The sequence below is a fragment of the Podarcis bocagei genome (assembly GCF_964188305.1).
Source record: "Podarcis bocagei genome assembly, chromosome: 4".
In the NCBI taxonomy this organism is placed as follows: domain Eukaryota; kingdom Metazoa; phylum Chordata; class Lepidosauria; order Squamata; family Lacertidae; genus Podarcis; species Podarcis bocagei.
The window spans coordinates 41,883,506-41,908,022 of NC_138128.1; the positions used below are offsets into that span (position 1 = coordinate 41,883,506).

Consider the following 24,517-nt stretch of genomic DNA (forward strand, 5'->3'; position numbering starts at 1 on the left):
TCCCCAAACAGCCACCTTCCTAAAGAAGGCGAAATGACCTCCCCACACCCCCTCAGTTTGTGTCCTGTCCACAAAGAAAGACCACTCTCTCGGGCGCACACGGTGGAGAACAGCAGCAGGCAGAGAAGTCCCTCGCAGCTGCTGCGCCCAAAACTCAAGAGAAAGCCCCAACCACCCCCTGCGCACTGGTCTTTAACGAGACCTCCCCCTCCCCGCCCCCCAAAAGAGATCTCTAGGCAAAGAGAGGCGCGCGCACCGCTGCAAAACAGGTAATCTCCACGCAGAAGAGCGGACACCTGTTTCCCCCAGGAGTCTGGGAAACACTTGGGAGAGGTTGGGAGGGAGCGCTCCTTAGAAACTAGCCTATATTATTGTCCTCTCTGACTGGCAGACTCTCTCCAAGGTCTCACTCAGTACAGTCAGCTCTGCCACCTGAGATCCTGTAGTGCCAGGGATTGGACCCGAGAGCTCTCCTGTGCAACAGACAATTAGTATAAGGCTGTTAACGGAAACACTTAACCCTATAAAGGATTCAATGATCTTACAAGTCACACTCGGAATGGTAAAAGGAAGGCTTTTAGTCCCCCCCCCTCCCTTTCATTGCATGCTTATGTTCAGGATCCCCCTTTGTATTTTCGCGTGGAAAATCAGGCAATAATGGTAGTTATTATTAAATATTTGTTTATACCCTGCCCTTTCCCCTGATGGAACGCAAGGTGGTTTACATATAAAAATGTTCCAACTACAGCAGTTCAACCAATGATACGGTTTGTGGCGTTTGCCACATGAATTGACATGGCTTTTCATCCTGAATGAAGTTAGCCTCTTATTAGGACTGTGCAATTTATAGAAGTCTACCACTTGTTATAAGTCATGATAGCTAAAATGAGACATCCATCTTCCAAGAGAACATATCTGCAGGCAATCAACAATAGATAGGTTTCCTCATGAGTTTCTCAGGGCTATCTGCCTGACCACTCTGAAGGCACAATGCTGGATTATAATAAGGATGTTAGCTCTGATCCAGCAAAGAGATTACAGTGTTCATCTGATGTCCAGTTTGCATTCTCTTGCAAGCTGGAGTGTAGGAGGAGAGTTATTTTCTTCTATTTCTTTCTATTTTGGTGCACTTACTTTTACAGAATGAAAATTAATAATTGAATGCACTGTCATCCAAAAATTCAAAGATAACCAGATCTAAACTACAGAAAGACATGTCAGTTCTGGGGATTTTAGAAAATCTCAGCAGTCTCTTCCCTCATTACCTCTGCAGAAATTCCACACAAACACAGGAAAATAATACATGCTACAAAAACCCTTCTTGATTTGGATTTCAATGTTATATGTTCTGATTCAGGGATATTTTTCAAACATCAGCATTTGAATTTCTATTTCATGTGCCAAATTGGAGCAAACACATCTTCCTCTAGGTATTTATGCCAAACTTGAGAACTGAAAGAAAAACTCAGAAATGGGGCACCTTTTGTATAAAGGCTAGTTCTCATCTGCCTCTTTGAAAATTATGCAAACAGTAGGAAATAAGAATTATGAAATATAGGCAATGGTGTTACATAACCTATATCTGTATTCCTGGGTTTAAAGAAAAGTCAATTATTTTTCAATTATACTTTAATATTTTAGATACACACACACACACACACACACACACTGTATTAGAACAGTTTGGATAAAATTATTTCACTTAAATTGGTATCCACTTGGGTCAAGTTACATGAACAAATTAGCTGTATACAGGTATTGCCTGAGCACACAGTTTGACCCATATTGTATGTGCAATTGAGAAACAAGGGGTGGTGGTAAGGTTAAAATGATTTTGCTACTTGAGGGGTTTGGCAGCTCATAAAAGGGGCAGGGCAGGGTGGGTTGGGCATTTGGATAAGTTTTATGTTCCAGTCAGCTAATTTTAGTGGATGGAAGTAAATATTGGATGGTTAAGTTGAAGAAATTTCAGTGAGGCAGCCCTAGTAATATTCTTGCTGATGGGAAACTTGAGATTCTTCACCCTAGGCCTAGGACATGATAATGTGGGAGGGGCATTTGAGGAAAAACAGAAAGCATGAGCATGTGGGAACATTGTACATTTCTTGAAGCATTATGTATAGAGGGGCATATGTGCTTGCCCAAGTTTGTGGGTAGCTACAGCCTAGTACATGGTGAGTCTTTTAAAAGAGGCCCCATGGAACATGTGTACTCTGTATCCACAGGGCCTCTTTTAAAGGACTCACCCTGTATGAGAGACAGAGTATGAAGAGGCCAGGGATTCAAAGTAGATTTTCTTCACTTGCTCCCACAGGAGGCAGTGATGGCCACTAACTTAGATGGCTTTAAAAAAGAATAAGACAAATTCATGGAGGAGAGCACTATTGATGAACGCTAGCTAAGGTGGCAGCAAACTCCGCAAACAGATGCTGAGCAAGATGCTGGGCCTGCGACCCACGGCTCTGAGAGAGAGCCAAATGAGGTTCCTCCTAGCGGACAGGGACAAGGACGTTACTGCCTCAGTGGCTTCCTTTTTAATCTCCATCCAGAGCCGTCTTTCCCATAGGGCTTAGTTGCGCCAAGGCGCCGGCCTCTCAGGGGCGCCCCAACAAGTGGGGGAGCTGTGCAGCTTTGCCGGCGACTCCCCTTTCCCTGCACGCCCACCAGCTGCGTCCCGCCAACCATAAGGCTGGCGGGCGTGCAGCTTCCCTCCCAAGCCTCCTTGGGAGGAGAGCGATTCCTGCGGAGGCTTGGGAGGGGTGCAACTTCACTCCCAAGCCTCTGCGAGGATCGCTGTCCCACAGTGGCATGGGGGAGAGTTGCGCCCCCCCCCCCGGATGGCTGGCAGTGTGCAGCTGTGACCACTCCAACACTATCCATGGTAAAAAAAATAATTTAATATTTTTAATTAAGTTTCATATTACCAAATTAAACACACCAAACCAATTAGTCCAAATTATAACAATACATTTCATGTAATCCAGTTATTTTCCGAATTATAAATTTTTGTGGGGGGTACCCATGCTTCTCAATCGGCAGGATCCATGGTAATTGACCGACTATCCATGGTAATTTGGGGGCATTGGGCAGATATTTGCACCCCGGCACCGCATCTGCTAAAGATGGCCCTGTCTCCATCTTACCCGAAAGGGTTCTTAATGAATCATCCCTCAAGGGAATAGACAGAGTGAAGCAGAACAATTGAGTGCCTTGTGACCCTCAACAGCCTCACTACTGTCCCTTTTAATTTATCCCATGGACTTGAAATGTCTTAACTTGCAATGCCAATAAAGGTACCGTATTTGTCTTGTATTGCTAAGATGGACATGCTCTGCCTCCACAGTTGGAGACAGTAAAGTTTCCGAGTATCAGTTGCTGGAAGCTACAGGAGGGGAGAGTGCTGCTCTTGTGTTGGAATCCTTCTTGCAGGTTTCTCACAGGCATCTGGTGGGCCACTGTGAGAACAGGATGCTGGACTAGATGGGTCACTGGCCTGATCCAGCAGGCTGGTCTTATGTAAATTTTGGACAGGTTGAGACAAATTGTGGTGGTAAACCTCAATCCCTCAGCAGGAGATCAGAGCCAGATTTCCACTATCTTTAATATTTGAAAAAGGTGGCTCAAAGGAAAAGGTTGTATGAATCTCTGTATTAGTAATTAAAGGTTCTGTGACTGGGAAGTAATTACTTATTTTGCAGCACATATTGAATTGTACACTCATTGAATATGGCTACTGTGCTTCTTGATTTGTATGTTAATTCAATGTAGATCTCCATACAAATGCTTGGGCTTCACTTACACTGATGAAGGTACCCAAATTCTTTGTGTTTCCACAAAATATAGAAACTTCAAATTTGGCAGTCAATTCAAAGCACTGATTACTAGAAAAGACTGAAAAACAGCATTTTGGTCTAATGGTCTAGTCACAAGATATGAAGACTCCCTCATAATATTGCCAGCATTCCTGCAGAGATAATGCTAAGTCACATATATGATGGAAGAGAGGCTTGTGGGGGTCGATCCTGATACAGTATTAGAACCAATGTCAGATTATAGGCATGAGTGAAGCCGTGCAAAGGTTATGTAGAAAGGAATCCTTTACTAAATAAATGAATAAACTGAAGAACCAATTAGATGAACCAGGAATCAACCTGACTGCAATGCATAACCTGGATTCAGTGTCTATTACCTGAATTTGGGTTTTGAGGAGTACTGCATAGGGTAATGGGAAACGGGTGTGTACAGGAAAGGAACGGGTGTGTTCCTTTCTGAGGTAAAAGAAAGTAGGAAGACTTTGATTAAGCAAAAGTAGTAATAGAAGTTGTGTGCTAATGGGCTGCCAGCTAAAAGGGAAGAAACAGTAAAGAGGAAGAAATAAAAATGTGCACAGTAGAAGATTGGATTTGAAACTACCCAGGTATCTGTTGAAAAACAATACAGCAAAATATAGCAGGATCGTTTCCAATACCTAATTTAAAATTATTTAGACCTTGGATACTTGATCTCTTTAAAGATTCTATCTCATCATTGCATTTGAACAAATTACTTCTAAAATGCCTTATTACTCCTTTGTACCACAAATGGATAATAATGAATTGTGACGTTATTTCTTCCAGTGTTATCATCCAGTAACACATTTTTTGAGCAAAGTGATCAGTTAACTTTAATCTCTGCACTTGAGTACACTTTAATGGAAAATTCAATTCACTGATGCCTAGTTTTTACATTTATAACAATTCAGTGCATCTGGCCAAGTTCTTTAACAATGTGCTGCTAAATTGGTTTATGTACTATTAAATTGGTTGACCTTTTTACGGTTTTGTAATGCATTTTTTTCTGTTAAATTCTATTATACATAAATATTGCAGGTTAGATAGCAGTCACCTCAAAAAAGTAATTAAATTGGTATAACTAGTGCTTCTAGAAGAATGGTTGTCTTTGACTCCAGATCTACCCTACCCTTTTATGCAAAGCCAAAGGCATCTCTTTTTGCATGATCTTATCCCACAATTACATGATATATGAAGTAACTTGTCAGTGACATTAATGTGATAGTCTACCCATCCATAATAGATTTAGGGAATGAATATAGCTCTCAAGAGTAAGGCAGAGGTGGGAAAGCTGAACTAGCTATGATGCTCTTGCCTGGATTCTGTCCTATACAATTGCTTAAATATGACCTATATAAATAATTCAGCAGAGAAGCTCAAAGTCTCCTAATAATTTTCTTAATACATATTTTAAAATCTTCATTTATTCTCTCTCCCTCCCCCCCCCCCCAGTGATTGCATGTAAATCCTTAAGCTCCTTCACAATTCGGCTACTTCTGACATCAGTTCCTGTGTATTTCAGGTATGTGGGATTTTTCTTTCCAATGCAAAAGTGAAACTGACAGCTTATTTACATTTTAAAATCCTATTTACATTTGCTAAATGTAATTTGCTGTAGCTCTTAGCTGTTGAGGTTAGTTCATTTATATCTGTCATGATATAAATTTTTAGAAGGGGTGGAAAAAACAACCTACAAGGTGTTAAAAACTTCCTCTAAGGAATTTTTATTCAAACCAAGAGGAAATATATACCTCAGATTATGCTAAAATATTTGTGGTGGGTTTTTTGTTTGTTTTTTTAATGAGAACATTTCCATCTATATCATGTAACAAGAATCGTTACTAAAGTCAGCCAAAAGCAGAATTTGGAGGTGAATTTGGACAGTCCAAATCAAGTGAATCATCTAAGGGATTTTGAAGGACATTCCTACAGGACATTCCTTCCTACAGCACATTCCTAGCCCCTTTCCTCCCTTTCCTGCTAATTTAGGGACTGGATTAGGGAAACTGCAGAGGAGAATCAGCTTGTGGGAGGCAGTTCCCTGCCTGCCAAGTCTCCTTTCAGTTGCCCCTAGGCCATTTTTAATCATTCCTCCTAGCTGTCTTGTTTCTGAAACCTGAAGTAAACCCTGCTGGAGGAAAGCATCCTTGTGCCTCCTCCCTCTGCAAGAAAGGAAATGTTAGAAACAGATTTGCCAAGATGCTGTACTTTAGTCCTTAGTCTAATGAACTTCCTTAGTGGGGAGTGGGTCAACTCATAACCCTATATTGGCACTGAATTTTGCCTTCAAGTTCAGGTCAAATTTGGAGACTCCTGCTTTTGCAAAACATCTGGGGAATTATGTGGAAAGAAACATTTAGCTAGGGATATATAGCATAACTTTATTGGGAAGGAGGATTCCTGCATACTTAATTGTGGCATTGCCATTTCTCTAAATAACATGCAGGAATTTTATATGGCTAATAGCATTTTTCTTGTCCTTACTTTTTTGTGGGCAAATACATTATTAAAAAAAACACCACAAGAGGAATCAGCTTTTTCTTTTGAAGGCACTGAGGGGGTTTTTTTGTCTTTAATTCAAGGCAGGGACAGGCGGTTACTGGGCTGGATTTGCAGTAAATGTGACATGCAGCTAAAGTTCTCTGGACTTGCCAAGTATGTATGAACTTTGGACTGTTTATTCCTGTAACTAGTCAATGAATCAGGAACAGAAGATTTTTAGGGAGCATGTTGCAGGGCTTCCTTACAAGGACTAATACAGAACTACCAATTATTTAAAACAAGTTGTGTGTGCAGTGCCAGAGTATAGTTAAGATTACATTTATTTGCAACACAATTTTAAAAGAAAATGATGGAGGGAACAGAGGTGAGGCGGGTGGGAGGGGCATGGGAAGTGGAGTTTTGATCATCATTTGACCATTGGGTTTAAGACAGCAGAATCCCAATCCGGCCTTGATCTTGAAATCAAAGCAAAACTTTATATGTGATAGGGATCAGATATCTTTAAGATGAAGCAGCTTAAAGACAGAACATGTTCATGTGGTCACAGACACTCATATTTTGACATCTGAAATGGAGAAGGAAATACTGCATGGTATTTTTATCTACAAAATGCTTTATTTTAGGATTAATGCCCCCGGTGAATTCAATAAAGCCTACGTCTGCTGACCTTCAGAGCATGATATATATTATGTATTTATCTTTTAGCTGCGTAGGCAGAATTTGTTTATTTTTTGCTTCTTTTTTTGCTGTATTTTAACTTTAGGCTTAATAGTTTCACCTAGTGTGCCAGTAAGTTAATGGCTTTCTGCATCGTAATGGTGTAACAATTTTGCAAATATTTGAAATCTTTAGTAATTCTTTTTCAAACAACTACTCAAGAATACAGTAGCCTTGATACTACCACCCTCTGTTGCAGCAGTAGTCAGAGTCCCCTTCTCTTCCCCTTACTAAACAGATAACTGGGACATCATTATTTTATCCAATTGTATGCGACTTTGGTGGCTTTTAGCCATGAAGCAGCTTACAAATCTTAATACAAGGTGATTGTACTCCATGACCCATAACAGTCAAGAAGTGGTGTGGAAGGGAACAAGCAGAGTGTTGCTTGCACTCATAGAACACCCACCAAGTGACTGGGCACATGGAACTTCTCCCATTACCAAAGCAACCTTTCCTCATAAAAGAATTGATCATTTTGGTTGCCTTTTTCTAGACCTTTTCCATGAAAGGAATTAGAAATGAGGTGGGCAAATGGTTTTATTCAAAGGACGCGAGGAAAACTCATCCTTTTTGAGGATTCCATTACAGTCAAACCTTGGGTTAAATATGCTTCAGGTTGAGCATTTTCAGGTTACGCTCTGCGGCGACCCAGAAGTAACAGGACGCGTTACTTCCAGGTTTCGCCACTCACGCATGCGCAGACGCTCAAAATGACATCACAGGCATGCGTGGAAGCGGCAAAACGCGACCCGTGCACACACAGACACGCAGTTGCGTGTTACGTTCTACTCAGGATGCAAATGGGGCTCCGGAACGGATCCCGTTTGCATCCAGAGGTACCACTGTATTCCAGTCTCAGCATAGATTTATATAATGGCATTATGGTATCAGCAGTATTATTTTCAGTTCCTTTCCTAATGATCCTTAGCATGGGATCTGCCTTTTCCACAGCTGCCACACACTGGGTCAACATTTTCATCGAGCTATAAAGCTAACATTCTCTGATTGTAAATAGATGATAGGCTTGTCTGTGGCCAACACTTTGTTCTGCAATGTATGTGGTCTACAGAGGTTGGGGAGGAGAGGATAGTCCATTAAGAAGGAACTGCCACTTCCTGAACCAGAGGTTTTCCAACTGTTTTGAGTCCATGGCTCCCCTGACCACCTACGTTCTTTCTGCGGCACCCCGTGGAGCTTAGGAGCTTGGTTATGTCAACCCTTGCCTGCAGAGCTGGCAGCCCCTCACCCTTTTTCAAACACCCTTCCTTGTGGAGTCTTCCCTCATGCCCAGAATCCAATTTTTGTCCCATACTTTTCACAGAGCTTTCCATAGCTGTACCAGGAAGGCCTCTGGCTCCTGTGCTACCTCTCTTAACTGGGGAGAAAGAGCTCTACAGCAGCCTATAGCCATCATTATCCCACAAGGGCTGCATAAAAAAGAAAACAAGCAACTGATGCCTGTACTTATTTATAGAGTAATTGAAAAATTAAACCTGCAGAATAAAGTAATAAATGTGAAAGTGCTGCACGCAATTTGACCAATCCATTTGATACTCATTTAAAACCCATTTTATCTTTTTTTTGCCTTCTGTATCTCAAGGGAAATTGCTTTCTTCCTTACCTTTGCAACCATTGTTCTTCTGCGGCTGTCATATCTCGTTTTACATGTAGAGACAGGCCCTTGTGAAATATGCGTAACAATTCGTCTTTGTTCATAAGCTCATTTCTGGTATTACCATTTTTTAGTGAGGCTTTGAAATAAAGAAATAAATGTTTTCTGTCAGTTCTATAAAATATTTGCAGTTAAGAAAAAAGAGAGATTGAGAGTTTTGTTTTGTGGCTGATTCATTTCTTCACGGTGTGTTTTTTTTTTACAAAAACATGACTACTTGATACATATATATATAGGTAAGCTTGTGGCTGTTACCTTGCAGAAATCCCAGCCCTTAGTTTCCTGGAAGCTTTCCTAGAACTTAGTTTCATTATTGAGAAAGAAGGCTCGGAGATATGTTCTCAGGCATTGGCTTTAAATTAGCTTTTTGTTCCAGGAACAGAATGACAAAAGTCCTACATGCTTCCATCAAAATGAGCCAGAAAAAGTTCCCACAAGAAACCAGACATGATCTCATCTGATTCATGGCTGTTTGTTAAAATTTGGGAGGATGGGAATGAAAATGATGCACTTTACCATTTTACCAGCATAATGTACTTTGATGTTAATATGCATTTTCCCTCATTTGTTGCACACTTTCGTGTCTGATGGATACACTCACGTAGCAAGAATATCACATTTCGCAAATGCAGTATTTTTTATTTGGAAAATGTAGCATTTCTCCCAGACAGTGCATTGATTGCTATTATGGTTGCTGCACTGAACATTTTTGTATGAGCATTTTTACACGGGATTAATGGGGGGATCAAGTAAATATTTTTTGTGAAGAAATTAGTGATAAGCAGCCCAGCTTTCCCCAGCTATTTGTTACATAACTATATTCAGTTTACATACAATTTCTAGTTACCATTCTGCTTTTCTTCTGTGACAAATTTCATTCTATCAATGGATTGTGGAGCTTTTTTCTGTCTGCCCTTCTCTACCCTCTTCTACCTGCAAAGTGTAAATCCTGAGCCAGTCTGCTATTTGATGTATGAGACATTTGACCTTGATACTGGGGCACATTGTAGCCAGGAAGCAGCTGATTAATCATGCTGCTACTTCTGCCCTTTCAGCCTTTTCACTGGTTCATTTGGGTGGGTGGGATAGGAGGACAAACCCATAACCACAACTGGCTCCAGACTGCTTTCTCTCACCAGAACCCCAAAATAAGAGAGGGGGCAGGTGAACACAGAGCCCATGTGCAAGGGGCAAATGCCCAGACCCAGTTCTACATAAACAGAGTAGGATCAGCTTGGCTCAGTTCTGTAAACAAACAATACATCAGAGATCTCAAATGTAAGATAAAAGAGCTCACCCATCGTTGCTGTCCGTGTACTTTAGTTAGTGCCGCAAAATGAGGTTCTCCAAATGCCCAAGATTTAGGCTTTACAGGGACACACAGTACCCATTGAGGTATGAAGGCTGAAGATAATTCTCTGCTAGTTGTCTGAATAAATGTTAGCTTAGGTGAAAGAGAGATTCCCTGGCTCTTCATAAAGTCTTCTGAGGACGTCATGAATTCCTCTTCTAGTTCTTTAGATGAGCAGCTGCTGCTTAAGCAATGGAACAGCAGAGAGTAGGTAGGACCGCAACTGGTCAGACTACACAGATTTAAGTTGTAACTTGTAGCAGATCAGCTTGTTTTCGAATAGATTCTGCTGGGACTAAAACAGGCAGTGATATCTTTCTCTACAGTTGTTATGAATCTGTGCTGTGTGTGGGTCAGATTCTCCTCATCAGCACCAAGCTTGGTGCAGAGGCTCTCTTGAGCTCAGGTGACTCGATGAGAAAATCTGTTTTGTTAGCCTTGCTGCATACTGCATTCACTGGGTGGAGAAATGTCTGCCCTAGCATACAAAAGAGCTCATTTTGTCCATATACCATACTACGATTACTGGAGCAGCATATTAAGTAGAAGTTTTTAGTCTTGTGATATCTTCTTGGAGAAAGGGAAGAGACTTACCTTGTGTGTTATATTGCAAGAAAGAATGGGCCCAGTCTTCTGTGAGAGGGCATTAGGATGGGGTAATTTGTTATCTAAGCTCATTTCCAGAAGGAGAAACAAAAAACAGCTATCTCTTTGGTGAGAAACCCATTTCTATGCCAACAAAAGTTGTCTTTACCTGGCGTCAAAGAAAAGTTTATTGGCAGAAGCACAACAATCATCATGATAACGTAGAGGAAGAATTTTGAATGGTTAAAACGTGCTATAGACATGCTAAGTATTATTAATTACTTTGCTGTGTGGTTTAGACAACAATAATCTTGTTGTGTTTGGTTCTCAAGGTTGCAGTCTAAACACACTTATTAATGGACTTGTGTGTAAACTTGTTTAGCATTGTGCTGTTAATATGTCTCTTGCTCCAGTAGACACTATCATTTGTATGAAATATTTTGCTTGTTCTTGCTGTTCGTTCCTTCTTTAGTTGTGGGTCTTGCCAACCAAACAGAGCTTCATTGTAAGTGAAATGGCATCAGATCTCATCCCGTTTGGCTTCCTCTCTTGTTTTTGCAGTTTTAGACTTGCAGCAACTTGATATCCAGTAGGTGCAGCCAGTGTATGAAGGCAGGGACCCAGATTCTAGAGTCTTAAGAAGTCTCTCGCTGTTCTTCCTGTAAACCCTCTCCCCCAACCCTTGCTATATACTTTTACCCATAACTCTCAGTCTCAATGGGCAAAGAAGGGAGAGTAACTACTTAGACTACTTACCTTCAACACTTTCAGTTTGAACCTCTCTGCTGCTCCTCGCTTTCCCTCTGTTCCGAAGTCTGAAGGAGCGGTAGTACCTGGAATTTCTTCGAATCGGAATGTAGTGCGTCTGTGATTCCTTCTCAGTCACATGGTCAGAAGCCTCTGACTCATCATCACAGATCAAGTCCACGCATGATACTGCCTGCGAAGAACTATCCTTCCAATGACCATGGACTGATTTCCTACTGTGTCTTTCCACCTCTTCTAGTTCTTCTGTCTCCATGGCAACAAGTTGGATTGTTTAATAACACCAAAGCAGACAACGAGGAACCTTTATAAATTCCATCAGGTCTCTTGGCTTTAGAATTAAAAACAAAGTGTAAGAAAGTTTATTTAAACAGTAAAAGGAAAATTTTCATCTATATCAATGTAGAATTTCCAGAGGGGAGACATATTAATTATTCTGTTGCAGCAAAATGAACAGTCTTGTGGCACCTTAAGTACTAACAAATTTTATTACGACCCAAGCTTTCATGGACTAAAGTCTACTTCATCAGATGCAGGAAGTGTAATCTTCAGCTGGAGATACATAAACACACAGGATGGCAAGGGTGAAGGTTAGGGGATGTTCCTGATTATGGTTCATTGTTATTGGCACAGGTGTTATCAAACTGTCTGAAACATTAATTTAAATGTTGATATTAGAGTTATCATGCTTTCAAAAAACTGCATCGGGACATGATAGGTCATGATCACCTTGAAAAACTATTCAAGCTAAACTCCAAATTCCTCTGCAATAGTTATTTTTGAATGGGAAACATTTGGTCTTCTCTGACACCCTTGAAGACACAATGTTACACTTTCATTTAAATTGTCTATTCATATGGTACAAACAGAAAGCACCAAAAAGGATCTAGATGGAGATTAGTAAGTGCAATGATCGCAGAACCTGACCCCTTATGCTACCCTAAGGAAAATAAAAGCATCTCTACTCAGGAAGGACCTTTGGCACCTCCTCTTTCCCCTCTAGACTGACACCTGCAGAACTGGACAAGGATCCTTTAAGTAGCCACAGCCAGCTCCTCAGTGAGGCAACTGCTCTATAGGCCTTGCTGGACTAGATAAGGTCTTGGATGACCCCCAGCTGTTAGCTGAGATAACACCTTCCAAAGTTTTGTCAGTGGGGCCCAGGACCCTACCCTGTTTGATCTGTTTCCTCTTTCTTTCAGGAATGTACAATTTCAATAATCTCTCAAGGCAGGATGATTATAGCCGAGAGCCAACTCCCCTGCTCTTAGGAATGTCAACTGATAAAATTGCGGAGAGTCAGCCAGCTTGCCAGCATGCTAGTGAAGGACAAAATGCAGGGCCTAGAAACGAAAGCAGTTCAGAGAGCGGGAAGGACCACAGAAGTACTGTTTCAGAGAATGAGGAAGGGGTGGGAGCTGGCCCCCTTAGTCCAAGGTATAGGTGCATGGGACAGAATACATCACATGAGGAAGTTGGCTGTTTCTGGTCTCGCTGGAAACACCCTCCTTAGAAGGGACATCTTTGATTTATAGACGGATGGCTGTGATCGCGATTCTGGTGAACTCTGTTTTTGCAATAAATCTTCTATTTAATTAACTACGCTCGTTTGCTATCAAGACTCCCTGACAGCCACCTACCCTTTGGAATTCACTTCTCTTAAATATTAGACAAGTGCCAATAAGTGCTGTCTTTTCAGTGCCTCTTAAAGACCTTCCTTCTTAAACAACCCTTTTCAGCTGAGCTCTTTCCCAGTTTGCATCTCTACTAGAATTGTTTTTAAGGCATTCTTATAGCTTTATCACTTGTTGTTTGCTGCCCTAGGCTCCTTTGGGAGAAAGGGTGAAATATAAATTTAATAAAAAATAAAGTTTTATCATTGATAACCTTGTTTGAGATGTTCAGATTGGTCATACAATGAACTTCACGTCTGATCTTCTTAGCTTATTCACAACTTCCAAATGCTGTGGGGTGGATATATTATTGTAACTGCCATTCTCTAGGAAGAATTGTTAGTAGTAGCTGTCAAGCCTCAGTATCAAGGATAAGAAATTTAGCACATTCCTAATTCAATGTCATTATCAAATCCCACCCCCCAAGCAAAAAGATGTCATTGATTTCTCAGAGCTTTGTCAGAGTTTGTTTAGGGCAAACAGGAAGCTGTTTTACAAGACAGAAAAAATCAAGCTACCGTATTTTTTGCTCCATAACACTCACTTTTTTCCTCCTAGAAAGTAAGGGGAAATGTCTGTTCATGTTATGGAGGGAATGCCTACGGGTGGCGGGGGGGGGGATCTGCTGCAGTCGTGAGCAGAGGATCCATGGTTCCCCTTCTTTCCCTCCTCCGTGGCTCGCTTTGCTCGCTTTGAAACAGCAAAGCGGGAGAAGAGCCACTAAGTGGGGAGAAGAGAGGGACAAAGAGCCTGGTTACAAAGCACGGATCCACATAGATCCTCAGGATTTTTGCACTGGGTCACCCCAAATTCACCATCAGATCACATAGCATGTCCATGGCTACAGCTTGCACCAAAAAAATCATGCACCCACTGTTGCCTGGGGCCGCAGTGGTGCAAAAGCGTGGTTACAAAGCATGAATCCACATGGATCCTCAGGATTTTTGCATTGGGCTACCCCAAACTCACTGTCAGATCACATGTCTGTGGCCACAAAAATCATACATCCACTGTTTCATTTAGAATATTTTTTTTCTTCTTTTCCTCCTCTAAAAACTATGTGTGTGTGTGTTATGGTCGGGTGCGTGTTATAGAGCGAAAAATACAGTAGTTCATAACTCCTAACTAAAACTGGATCTGGAGCAACAGGGCTGTTTAATGTCTGCTGCATGTCCACCCTTTCCACATATAGCCCCACCAATGCATGAAATAAATATCCTCCTTGACTAGCTATGACCTGTTGTTGCTCATCCAGTGCTTTGCAAAAGCTTCAAATACAAACAAGAAACAGTTATGCATTAACTTATTAACAAGACCCACCCATCCTGGTTCTTACAACTCCCTTTCTGGTTTTCAATAATCTTTTTTGAAAATTAAATATAACAGATTTCCAGTAAATATATAAAACATCAAGAAAAAGCTCAGTATACAATTACATCAATTATACATCTTAATTGCCTAAGACTACACACACACACACACACACACACACACACACACACTTATACTAAAAATTACCATTTAAATCCAGTTATAATCTAAACAGCCAGTCTTGTTTTTAACTTTTGCCAATGTTCAGTTGTCTGCAGAACTTGTTTCTTTCTGGACCTGTATGTAAATATAGCTCATTTCAGACACCACACCAAGCTGTGGTTTCAGCTAACGATAAATAGTCTAGGATTGATCAATGGTCTGAGTTTCCCTACATGCATTAGGTAAATAATGGCATAGAGCTGCTTGCTTTTTTTTTTTTAATCCAGCTTCATAAATCCACTCCTGTCTTGATGATTTAACAGGTGTGGTCGGAGGTGGGTGGCATCAAGTGACCATCTCCTCCTCCAGCCATGCAGGAAAATGGTGGCACGCCTGGACCAACCATGGCCATGCCAAGCAGCAAATGCCACTCCCCCAGAGCCCCAAGTTAGCAGATATTCTGTACCTCAGTCAACCTACGCCTGCACACATTCACCCACACTCACATGCTGAACAGTTACAGATCTCAATAATTCCTTGGGAGATATAAAAGGCCACATTACAACACTGGCAGCCTAACCCTATGAGACTAAAATCAAATTTAATCTAGGACTATGCAGCATTTATGTAGCAGAACAAAACAAAAATGACATTCATTGTCCAGAATAGGCATAAAAAACAAGAGGATTGTGTACAGTGGAGAAAGCACATAGTAAGAATGTGCAAATGTGATGGAAGTCTAACAGTGCAATCCTATGCAGGCTCACTCTGGAGCAAGTCCCATCAAGTTCAGTAGGCCTTACTCCCAAGTAAATGGAAGTAAAAGCATCCAAACTGAGGACAGGGAGGCCAGCCTTGTTTCCAAAACAATATTTATTGTGACAAACAATTGCCACCATTGTCATAGTGGGTTGTATCCAACCACATTGTGTACATAAGTTAGTCAATTTAATTGAATAGATATACTCTGAGTAGAACTGAAGTTGGATACGACTCAGTGATTATTATTTTTTACAAAAATTAAACGAGATTGTGGAGTTTCGGAATAGTAATCAAGCTTATTGTCAATTTCCACTGCATTCAGTACTCTAGGAAGCCACGGGTAAAGGAACATAAAGCAAGTAAAAGACTCATTCATACAACCATTTTGGCAAAATGGGGATTTGTTGAAGCCACTCAAGCTGAATTTTTTTAATGCTGTGACTGGCCTTGTGAATTTTATTCTTTATTGAGACCATAATCTTTCATCTCCTGTTTCCACTCACATCTTGAGAGGGCTTTCATACAGTAGCTAGGCATCGGTTGATGGAACCTATTGGAGCATTCACAGTATGAGTCACCATGCCATCAGTCAGCTTGTGGTGGCTTTCATCCTGTTAAGAGTGGTGGTAGGATATGGCAGCCCAAAAATGTCCTCATAGGAAGCAATACGCTGTTGCCTGATTGAGTAGGTGAATTGCACTGGCATGAAGGTGCTACATAAAGACTAAAATGAATGATGTGCTTTCAGAAGAGACATTTTGCTTCACCTCTAGGAAACAAATAGTGCTGAAATTGCGAAGATGACTCATTAACAGTGTAACAGCTCTCAAGACAGGTGAGGAGAAATGCAGCAAGAAGAACAACAGGGCGCAGCTGAAGGGAGTATAATATTCCAACTTGGAAGACTTGGAAGCATTAGCCTTCTGGGGGTGGAAATATACATGATGCAAGATCTTTATCTTCAAATGTAGATTGCTGTCAAACCACAGTAAAAAAATAATGAGGGAGGGCAGAAGAGGGGTACTGAACTCTTTTTTCCCCATTATCTGTTTCACCACAGCCCTGTTGCAGATATTAATATTGTGCAGTCTGAAGCAAAAGAACTGACTTCTTTTGGAAGGCAACTTTGTCCTGAATCATAAAAATATTATTCAAACTTTACTTGCAGAACTTTCTTCATAACAGAATTAAAACATCCGATGATACATCCAAACAGATCCATAAGACATATGCCATTCAAAGTCATAGGCTCAGCATCTTACAAAATATGAAATAATCCAAACAGACCTATAAGTAAAGGTCTCTCTCCTTCAACATCCTTTTTGCCTAGATCTGTTTTTCTGGAGAGCTTCATTTAAATCTTCCTTCCATGCAGCCTGGGAGAGAACAAAGAAGCAGCCACCACCTTTCCAAGATGGCAGATTTGCAACTCAGTACCTTAATCACCTGATCTAAGGTTACTCACTCACGTGTTAGCTAGCAGAAAGCAAAAATCAGTTAGTTATCAACTCACCAAGAGCTCAGAGCGCTCTTCTTGCTTTTCTAAAGCTTCAGTGGAATCTCCCTATGTTAAATCTTGTCACCAATAGATAAACATTCCCATTTCAATGTCAATTAAACCAATTATACTTAACAAGCCTCTCCTTCAAGGTTGCTTCCCTAACACAACCACCCCTAGCCAGTAGCAGACATCATATTGGAAAAAAGTGGCTGGAGGAAGGAGTTGCAGAGTGAAAAGTAGCTGGTTAGCTGCTGCTTCACTGGAAATCCCTCAGTGACTTGCATTCAAAGACAAATCTACTGCTGTCATATATAATTCTACATAGCTGAGGGGACCTAGCTTTACTACATTCTCAGTATGAGATCAAAAAAGGAGAGGGCATGTCAAAGTTGGTCTATTGCAAAGTATGTGTCTTATATCAGAACAGCATTCAAACAAGTCCTCTGCAATAAGGCAAGAAATATAAACTGTTTTGTGATAGGGTTTCCTTGGCTGTGTGAGAAAGAAAATAAAGCCGGGGCTTTGTTTCAGCCAGAACTTGTCGGAACTCAGTTTCAGCCCCTCTTAGTTGGGTGCCATTGCCATTCTAAGAGAACGAGGGTGGTACACAGGATACGCATTACTACCAGAGCAAATGCTAAATTGATCAGGTCACAGGAACAATGGAAATCTAAGGAGGCTCAACAATAGAATGTTGGACAGAAGACATACTGGATCAAGCAATAAGTGAGCAAATATATATTATAGATATGAAAGCAGGGGAAATCTGGAAGACATTTTTTGAGCTATTTGAACAAGAGACGAAAGCAGCATTGAACTGTGGTTCTGATTTAGCCTCACACTTCTTTTTGCTAAGCCCTTTCCCTCCCCCCTACACTTCAAATTCCTCTATTGTTGTTGATGTTGGTGGGACATTGAGTTAGGACTGGCCAGGGATGGGAGACGTAATTTTATGTCTACACTTTGTGATATGTAATTAATTATTTATTCTACTGATACTTTAAAAATTAATGAAATTTGTCATTTTTAAATAAAAAATGGCAGAGCTCCCTTTGCACCCTGAAAATACGACTAATTTTTCCAAAGAATGTGTTAATATACAAGGAGCAGAATCAGAACTTTATGGACCAGTAAGCTGCATGATTTTATTGTGAGGAGAATGAACAGAACCCCCTCCTCCGGTAGCATATTATGACATTTGGAGTGTTCTACTGCTTATACTGCATTTGGGTTAGTAATCCTGTGCTGACAGTCATACTGAAATGTTCTTGTTGTTATTCTAGAATATACAGAGAGAGGCTAATAAGGTCAAATATTAATGCAGTGCTGAAGCAATGGATGAGGAATTTGAAGAATGTGGAGAATGTATATGCTTTACTGTTCAATGAAAGTATTGCTGTATTTGAATTGGCTTCCTCTTGTCCATCAGTTAAAACATCAAAAGGCTTATAATAACTCTACAAAAGGACCCCTTGAAGAAAGACAAAGTCAGGTGCATGGATGTGGAAAACAAAGCATAAGCTGTCCTTGCTTTCGAAGGAGGAAAGTGGCTGGATTTCAGTTACTAGAAGATCTTCATTTGATTCATACGATAGCGCTATGTCTGATGGACAACTAATTATAATCATTGGATTTAAATTACTTCAACTCCATTCATTTCAGAGGGTCTGCTCTGAAAATGACTTATTTGGATACCATCCCTGGGAATGTGTAAGTTGGGGTCCTGGAAGGTAAAAAAACAGGGAATCCCACCCCCCTACATAGCACCATAGCATGGGACATCTGACTTCTAAAGTTTGAGATTAGGCAGGAAGCACTTCTTCTAATCCCCAAATGGATTGGTACACCTGTCTCCAATATGTGCAGTAGCCGGGAATTAGAGTCTGCAGACACACACCTCATGGCACACAACCCCAAACTTTCCTCGCCCTTTTAGGATACTTTGACAAGATAGAGGGCATGTAGCCCTTAATATATTGCTAAACTCCCATCATCCCTAATGGGACTGATGGGAGTTGGATTCCAACAACACACATTCTGGAGGGTCACACATTCCCAACCCCTGCAGGACTGCGTGCTCCACAACACTGAGTGCACCTCTCTAAAGTGGTCAAGTCAGACCTGAAGGTTGGGTTAAAGTTCCTGGAAAAGTACAATGGCATTTGCGGGCTGACGAGTTCAGGAATCACCAGGTATGCTTCTGGACCGACAATCAAACGGTTGTCAGTGTCCTGTCAAAGCAATTATTGCACTCTCCTAGAGTGGCAAATCTGCCCCGGACCTTTGTCCTTTTGTGCTTAGAATTAAACATCTATTTCTCTACCAAATTTACCCCTAGGGTTAACAATGGAATCACGGATGCCAAGGCGCAGCAAATTGCCACAGCCATTCCGGGAGCACCTTTGGAGCCTTGGGAACGTGATGTCCTGAAGGGAGTACTAGCTTCAGGAGCCCCGTCCACGCTTAGATCTTATAAAAAGGCTTGGTTGGACTTTATGGTGTTTCAAGGCAAATTTATAAATAAATAATTTAAACAAACAAATTAATAATAATAATAAGAAGAAGAAGAAGAAGAAGCAGCTAGGCTTGACACACCTCAAGGAAAATTATAAAATCCTAGGCTTGGCACACCTCCTACCAAGGCTGAAGCTCTGCAATACTTGGTACATTGGAGGGTGCTGGGTCATGCAGCAAAGACTCTTAAACATCCAGTAGGCATCAATCCTTAGACCCTGGTGTGGTCTTCTTAGTGTGAAGAGCACTGTAGGGCTGGCGCAAGCTGCAGCCTCCTAAAAGTGATGGTAGAAGGCCCTTAACTTATGACATTCTATGCCAATTCCTAAATAAATAAATAAATAATAAAATAAATTAAGAAGTATCTGTTGGTCCGAGGACAAGGCCTGGTTATTTTCAGCTGCATACTCCATTGCCTTTCGCGCTATGCGCAGTGGCGAAGTGGTTTGTAAGGGCCAACCAGATTCCGCCGCCCGGGGTAGTTTGAGAGACCTGACCTTGTTCAGATCCAATTTAGTCCTGCATGTCCAATGTTCCAAAACCGATCAGCAGTAAAGGACACTAAGCATTTCATGTACGTGAGACCAACCGTCTCAGGTCCATTCCTCATACATTGGATGGCTCCCGCCTGCATGGCATCAGTATGCGAAGGGTGATTGCTGCCTGCGGTTTACCCTCAGCTGAATTTGCAGCTAACTCCTTTAGGATTGGGGCCGCCACCACAGCAGTGCATTTGGGACTCTCAGCTGAAAGGATGAAGGACTTGGGGGCAGTGGAAGTCTGATGCATTTAAGGGATAGATTCGTAAGGCCTTGTGATTGTTCACAGTATACCTGACCTGGCTTTGTTACCTTCTTTTGCTTTCAGGTGACGTTGTGGTGCACATTGGGATTATAGGCCCTGCAGTGTCCACTGGGATAGAAACTGTTATGTATTGAAGTTCTCACCCTGGCCACCAGGAGTATTGTGTATGTAGTTTTCACTCAGGTCCACGTCAGTTATTTTAGGCGGGAAACCCTGGGTTGTTGTTGCTATATTGTTGACAGCCGGCTGCCTATAAAAGCAGGCCGGCTGAGCTGTTTGCTGTTCAGTTCTGTTCCAGCTTACAAAATAAAGAGCTGCTTTGGAGAAATCGCTGTGTCGTCTGCCATGTCTACCCACTATTCAACAGAAACCATGCCGTTAACGGGGACCTAGGGTGCAGGAGCTATGAGGGCACGCATCTGGATAATCAGGCACAGCATTGTGCATTGGGCCAGGGTCCATGCCATCAATTCCGGTCTCGGGCCGGACCTTAACTACATCAATATATCTTGGATCTCTTGGAGGGGAATGCGCTGGGCCGAAATGTTGCCCGCTATTAGGGCCAGAGCGGCAGCGGAGGGCCCCCCAGATGCTTTAGTTATCCACTTCGGCGAAAATGATTTGGCTTACAGAAAGGCAGTCGACTTGATATGGCATATCTTTAGTGAGTTTGAGGAACTTAAGGCCTCTTACCCAAACGTCACCATTATTTGGGCCTCGTTGATGGAGAGATTGTTTGGAGAGATTGCAGGTGCCCGATAGCCATAAATAGGGCTAGGAAAGCCTTGGATCGGGCGGTGGTGCGTAGAGTGGCAGCCCTGGGTGGAAGGGTCATTGACCACCCGGGCAACTGCGAGGCCCTCTACCGGTTTGATGGCGTGCATCTTTCGGATGTGGGAAATGATGGCTGAAATGAAATTTGGTTGATGGCGTGCATCTTTCGGATGCGGGAAATGATATTTGGCTGACTGACATAGCAAAGGGGATTAGGGATTGGTTTCAGGCATGAGAGTATTGGCGGCGAGCGATTGCTCGTGTGGCGGTTAGGCATTGGTAAGAAGGGGTTAAGAGGATGGGGGGGAAGGAACGCGATCACCTCCCCCCAGTGAACGAAGGGTGGTCCGATAAAGGACTCCGGGGGGCGTGGCCCTGTCCGAAGCCTATGGAGGTGTGGGCCAAAGGCACGCCCCCAAGCAGTGACCCGGGGGAGCTCCTAGTTGACATGCCTCAGCAGGAGACTCCCCCTCTATGGTGTTAACCCTTCCCGTGTCTCCAGCAAATGGGCTGGAGCCGGATAGTCGATAGGACCAATGCCTAAGCCAATGCCTCTCATTCCTGAATTCAATAAAGTTGTGGCCTAATTCGCCCATTTAACATTAAATTATGGTGTCTCGTGTCTTTATTTATCCTGGTGGGGGGCGGGAACTCGCCACGCAAAGGCACTTCCAGCCTGCCCAGGAGGTGGGGTTGCGGGCTTCATGCCCACCCCCACGTGAGCGGGGGCTGGTTTCAGCCCCCACGAGAACAGGGGAATCCCGGCTGTGTCTTCCCCCCCAGCCAGCCAATTGCTGGCTGGGGGGGCGTGGCCTGCCCTATTTAGGGCCGGCGCAGAGGGGGCTCGCCCTCTTTTCGCGGCTAGCCCCCACGTTTTCCCATCCTCCCTCCCTTTAGGTAGGCTTTAGGTAGGTCTCTGACTTTGCTATGGACTTCGGTCTGTCGCCGCAAGGGGCATGGTAGGAATTTTTCCCAATTGGCAATTTACAGCCATTTGGTTTTTCGCCTACCTCGTAGCAACTCGTCACAACTCTTCGGCATTGGTGGTAGGCATTGGTAAGAAGGGGTTAAGAGGATGTGGGGGGGGAGGAACGCCATCACCTCCCCCCAGTGAACGAAGGGTGGTCCGATAAAGGACTCCGGGGGGCGTGGCCCTGTCCGAAGCCTATGGAGGTGTGGGCCAAAGGCACGCCCCCGAGCGGTGACCTGGGGGAGCTCCTAGTTGACGTGCCTCAGCAGGAGACTCCTCCTCTATGGTGTTAATCCTTCCCGTTTCTCCAGCAAATGGGCTGGAGCCGGATAGTCGATAGGACCGATGCCTAAGCCAATGCCTCTCATTCCTGAATTCAATAAAGTTGTGGCCTAATTCGCCCATTTAACCTTAAATTATGGTGTCTCGTGTCTTTATTTATCCTGGTGGGGGGCGGGAACTCGCCACGCAACACATTCTGGAGGGTCACACATTCCCAACCCCTGGTTTAAACTAGGAGCTTTACTTCCCCTGCAGTTTAAGAAAAGTCATAAAGGACTGGTCATTGAGGATCAGGGAAAGCACTTTCCCATGGTGCTGCCTATGGATCAGACACGGCTTTACACAGCCTGTTGTGAAAGTGCTTCACATACTCTTCCTTAGAGGGTTTTAGGCCAGTTATGTGTGCCTGTGATTGTCATAGTTGATAGATCAAAGGAAGTAAACAGTACTACATAGTACATTAAAAATCCATCTTAAAATGTTGAATTCTTAAAACGTATCTTGGAACATGTGGCTAACAATTGAACATGTAAGTGTTACATATTTAAAGGTAAAATTATAGTTAGAATTGCTCTATTTGTGCTAACACGGTACTGCTTTTTCACATTGATTCATTATGTAATAAAAGCAGATAGCCAGGGTTCATAAAACATGTTTGCAATAATAGTTAGTGCATCAAAGTTCACTTAGATCATTCACATCCTGCACAAATCTGTGCTTTGTCTCATGGGTCTCATTGAGGGGAAGCAGCTAAAAGCAGTTATCTTAGAGTAGGATTGCTCTTTTGGGGCTATTAAGCAGTCATTGTCATGTCGGAAAAGTCAGCCTTCGGTATATTGAAAACTAAGGAAAACAGAAGGCCTTTTCACTGCCATTATAAGATTCAGAACTAATTAAACTATAGGCTTACCTTATTTTATTCACATTCCTAAAGCTAGTTCATAAGCAAAGATTGAAGGTCCTTTTCTCTGTAAAGAGTTCCCATACCTAGGGGAATCTATCATGAAATGTAAAGACGGATTAAAGGAAGCTTTGATCTCCTCTGCCTATTTTTCAGTGTAAAACATGATAGCATTCCAGAACCCTGATCTAGCTCATTCTACTGTAGCATAAGCCACTTCCATTTTAGAGGGATAAAAAAGTTGTCAGGAGAACAGCTTGCTTCGATGTCATTCTTTCTTTCCTTGTTGTGTGGATAAACACCAATCAATCTAAACTGGCCAGAGCTGTCAATCTTACACACTTCAAGGTGATTTCCAGATTCACTGGGACAAATGTTAACACCTTTTTCTCATAAGGCTGCTGTTAACTTACATCATCAATGCCCAAGATCTAGTTAAAACACAATTAAATAGGATTTTTTGTGCCTTAAGTGCAGGGGTGAGGGACCTTTTGGAAGCCTGAAGGTCATATTCCCTTCAGGACAACCTTTTGGAAGGTCAGATGCCAGTACCAGAGAGGCAAGAGGCAAAACTGGGCAGAGCAAACTAATGCAAATTTTACCTTTGCACACCCCTCTCTATCCTCCATGAATGCAAGCAAGAGGCATTACTGGAGTTCAATGACACATTCTAGCAACGCAAAAGCTCTCAAGGAGGATACAAAGCAGTGCTGCTGAGGGGTGTAACCTGAGGAAGAAGAGGTGTGGCCTGGATAGAGTTCAAGGGTCAGATAGACAGAAATGGAGGGTTTCGTTTGGCTTAAGGCCAGGGGTTCACCACCCCAGCCTTAACACAACAATACTCTCAGCTTGCAAGAGCCCCTGAAGGTATAGGCAATAATTAGAATTAGAATTCTAAAAAGGTAAACTATATGTAATAATAATAATAATAATAATAATAATAATAATAATAATAATAAGCCACCCAACTCACTGGGCTGCCCCAACCACTCGCAGCTACCAACAAAATATTAAAACACAGCAAAACAGCAACCATTAAAAACTTCCCTGAACAGGGCTGCCTTCAGATACCTTCTAAAAGTCAAATAGTTGTTTATCTGTTTGACGTCTGATGGGAGGGCGTAGATCTCTGAACTGAAGGCAGGTGTGTTATTAACTGTCACTTTATTTCTCTTTTTTGCTACTTCTTAAGCAACATCTAAGCATGTTTAGGATATGAAAATTCTTTACCTCTGATGTTCTTCTTAATGAACTACCGTAGTTGAAGGCCTGGTGAGGTGGGAATGTAAAGAAGTTTTTTTTAAAAAAAATTGCTGGCATATTTCTGTGGGGAAGTGGAGATTGTCAGTAATATTATGTATTAAAATGGCTTGATAAAAAGTGTGGGTGTTTGCCATAATGGCTAAACCAACACAATTTTTTAGGCTAGAAACGCCTT

At 42.2% G+C, this 24,517-nt stretch overlaps 1 protein-coding gene across 2 annotated transcripts in view; it reads right to left on the minus strand.

Moving 5' to 3' along the window:
- The window catches only part of NGEF (neuronal guanine nucleotide exchange factor), a 64,201-nt gene that overhangs the window by 31,500 nt on the left and 8,184 nt on the right, over positions 1–24,517 (minus strand). For both annotated transcript variants that reach the window (XM_081191222.1, XM_081191223.1), the window contains exons 2-4: positions 14,617–14,706; positions 11,417–11,756; positions 8,674–8,803 (exon numbers count right to left, since the gene is read on the minus strand). In XM_081191222.1, coding sequence (XP_081047348.1) covers positions 8,674–8,803; positions 11,417–11,681 — 395 coding nt within the window. In that variant the 5' untranslated portion in view covers positions 11,682–11,756; positions 14,617–14,706. The remainder of the gene's footprint in view (positions 1–8,673; positions 8,804–11,416; positions 11,757–14,616; positions 14,707–24,517) is intronic.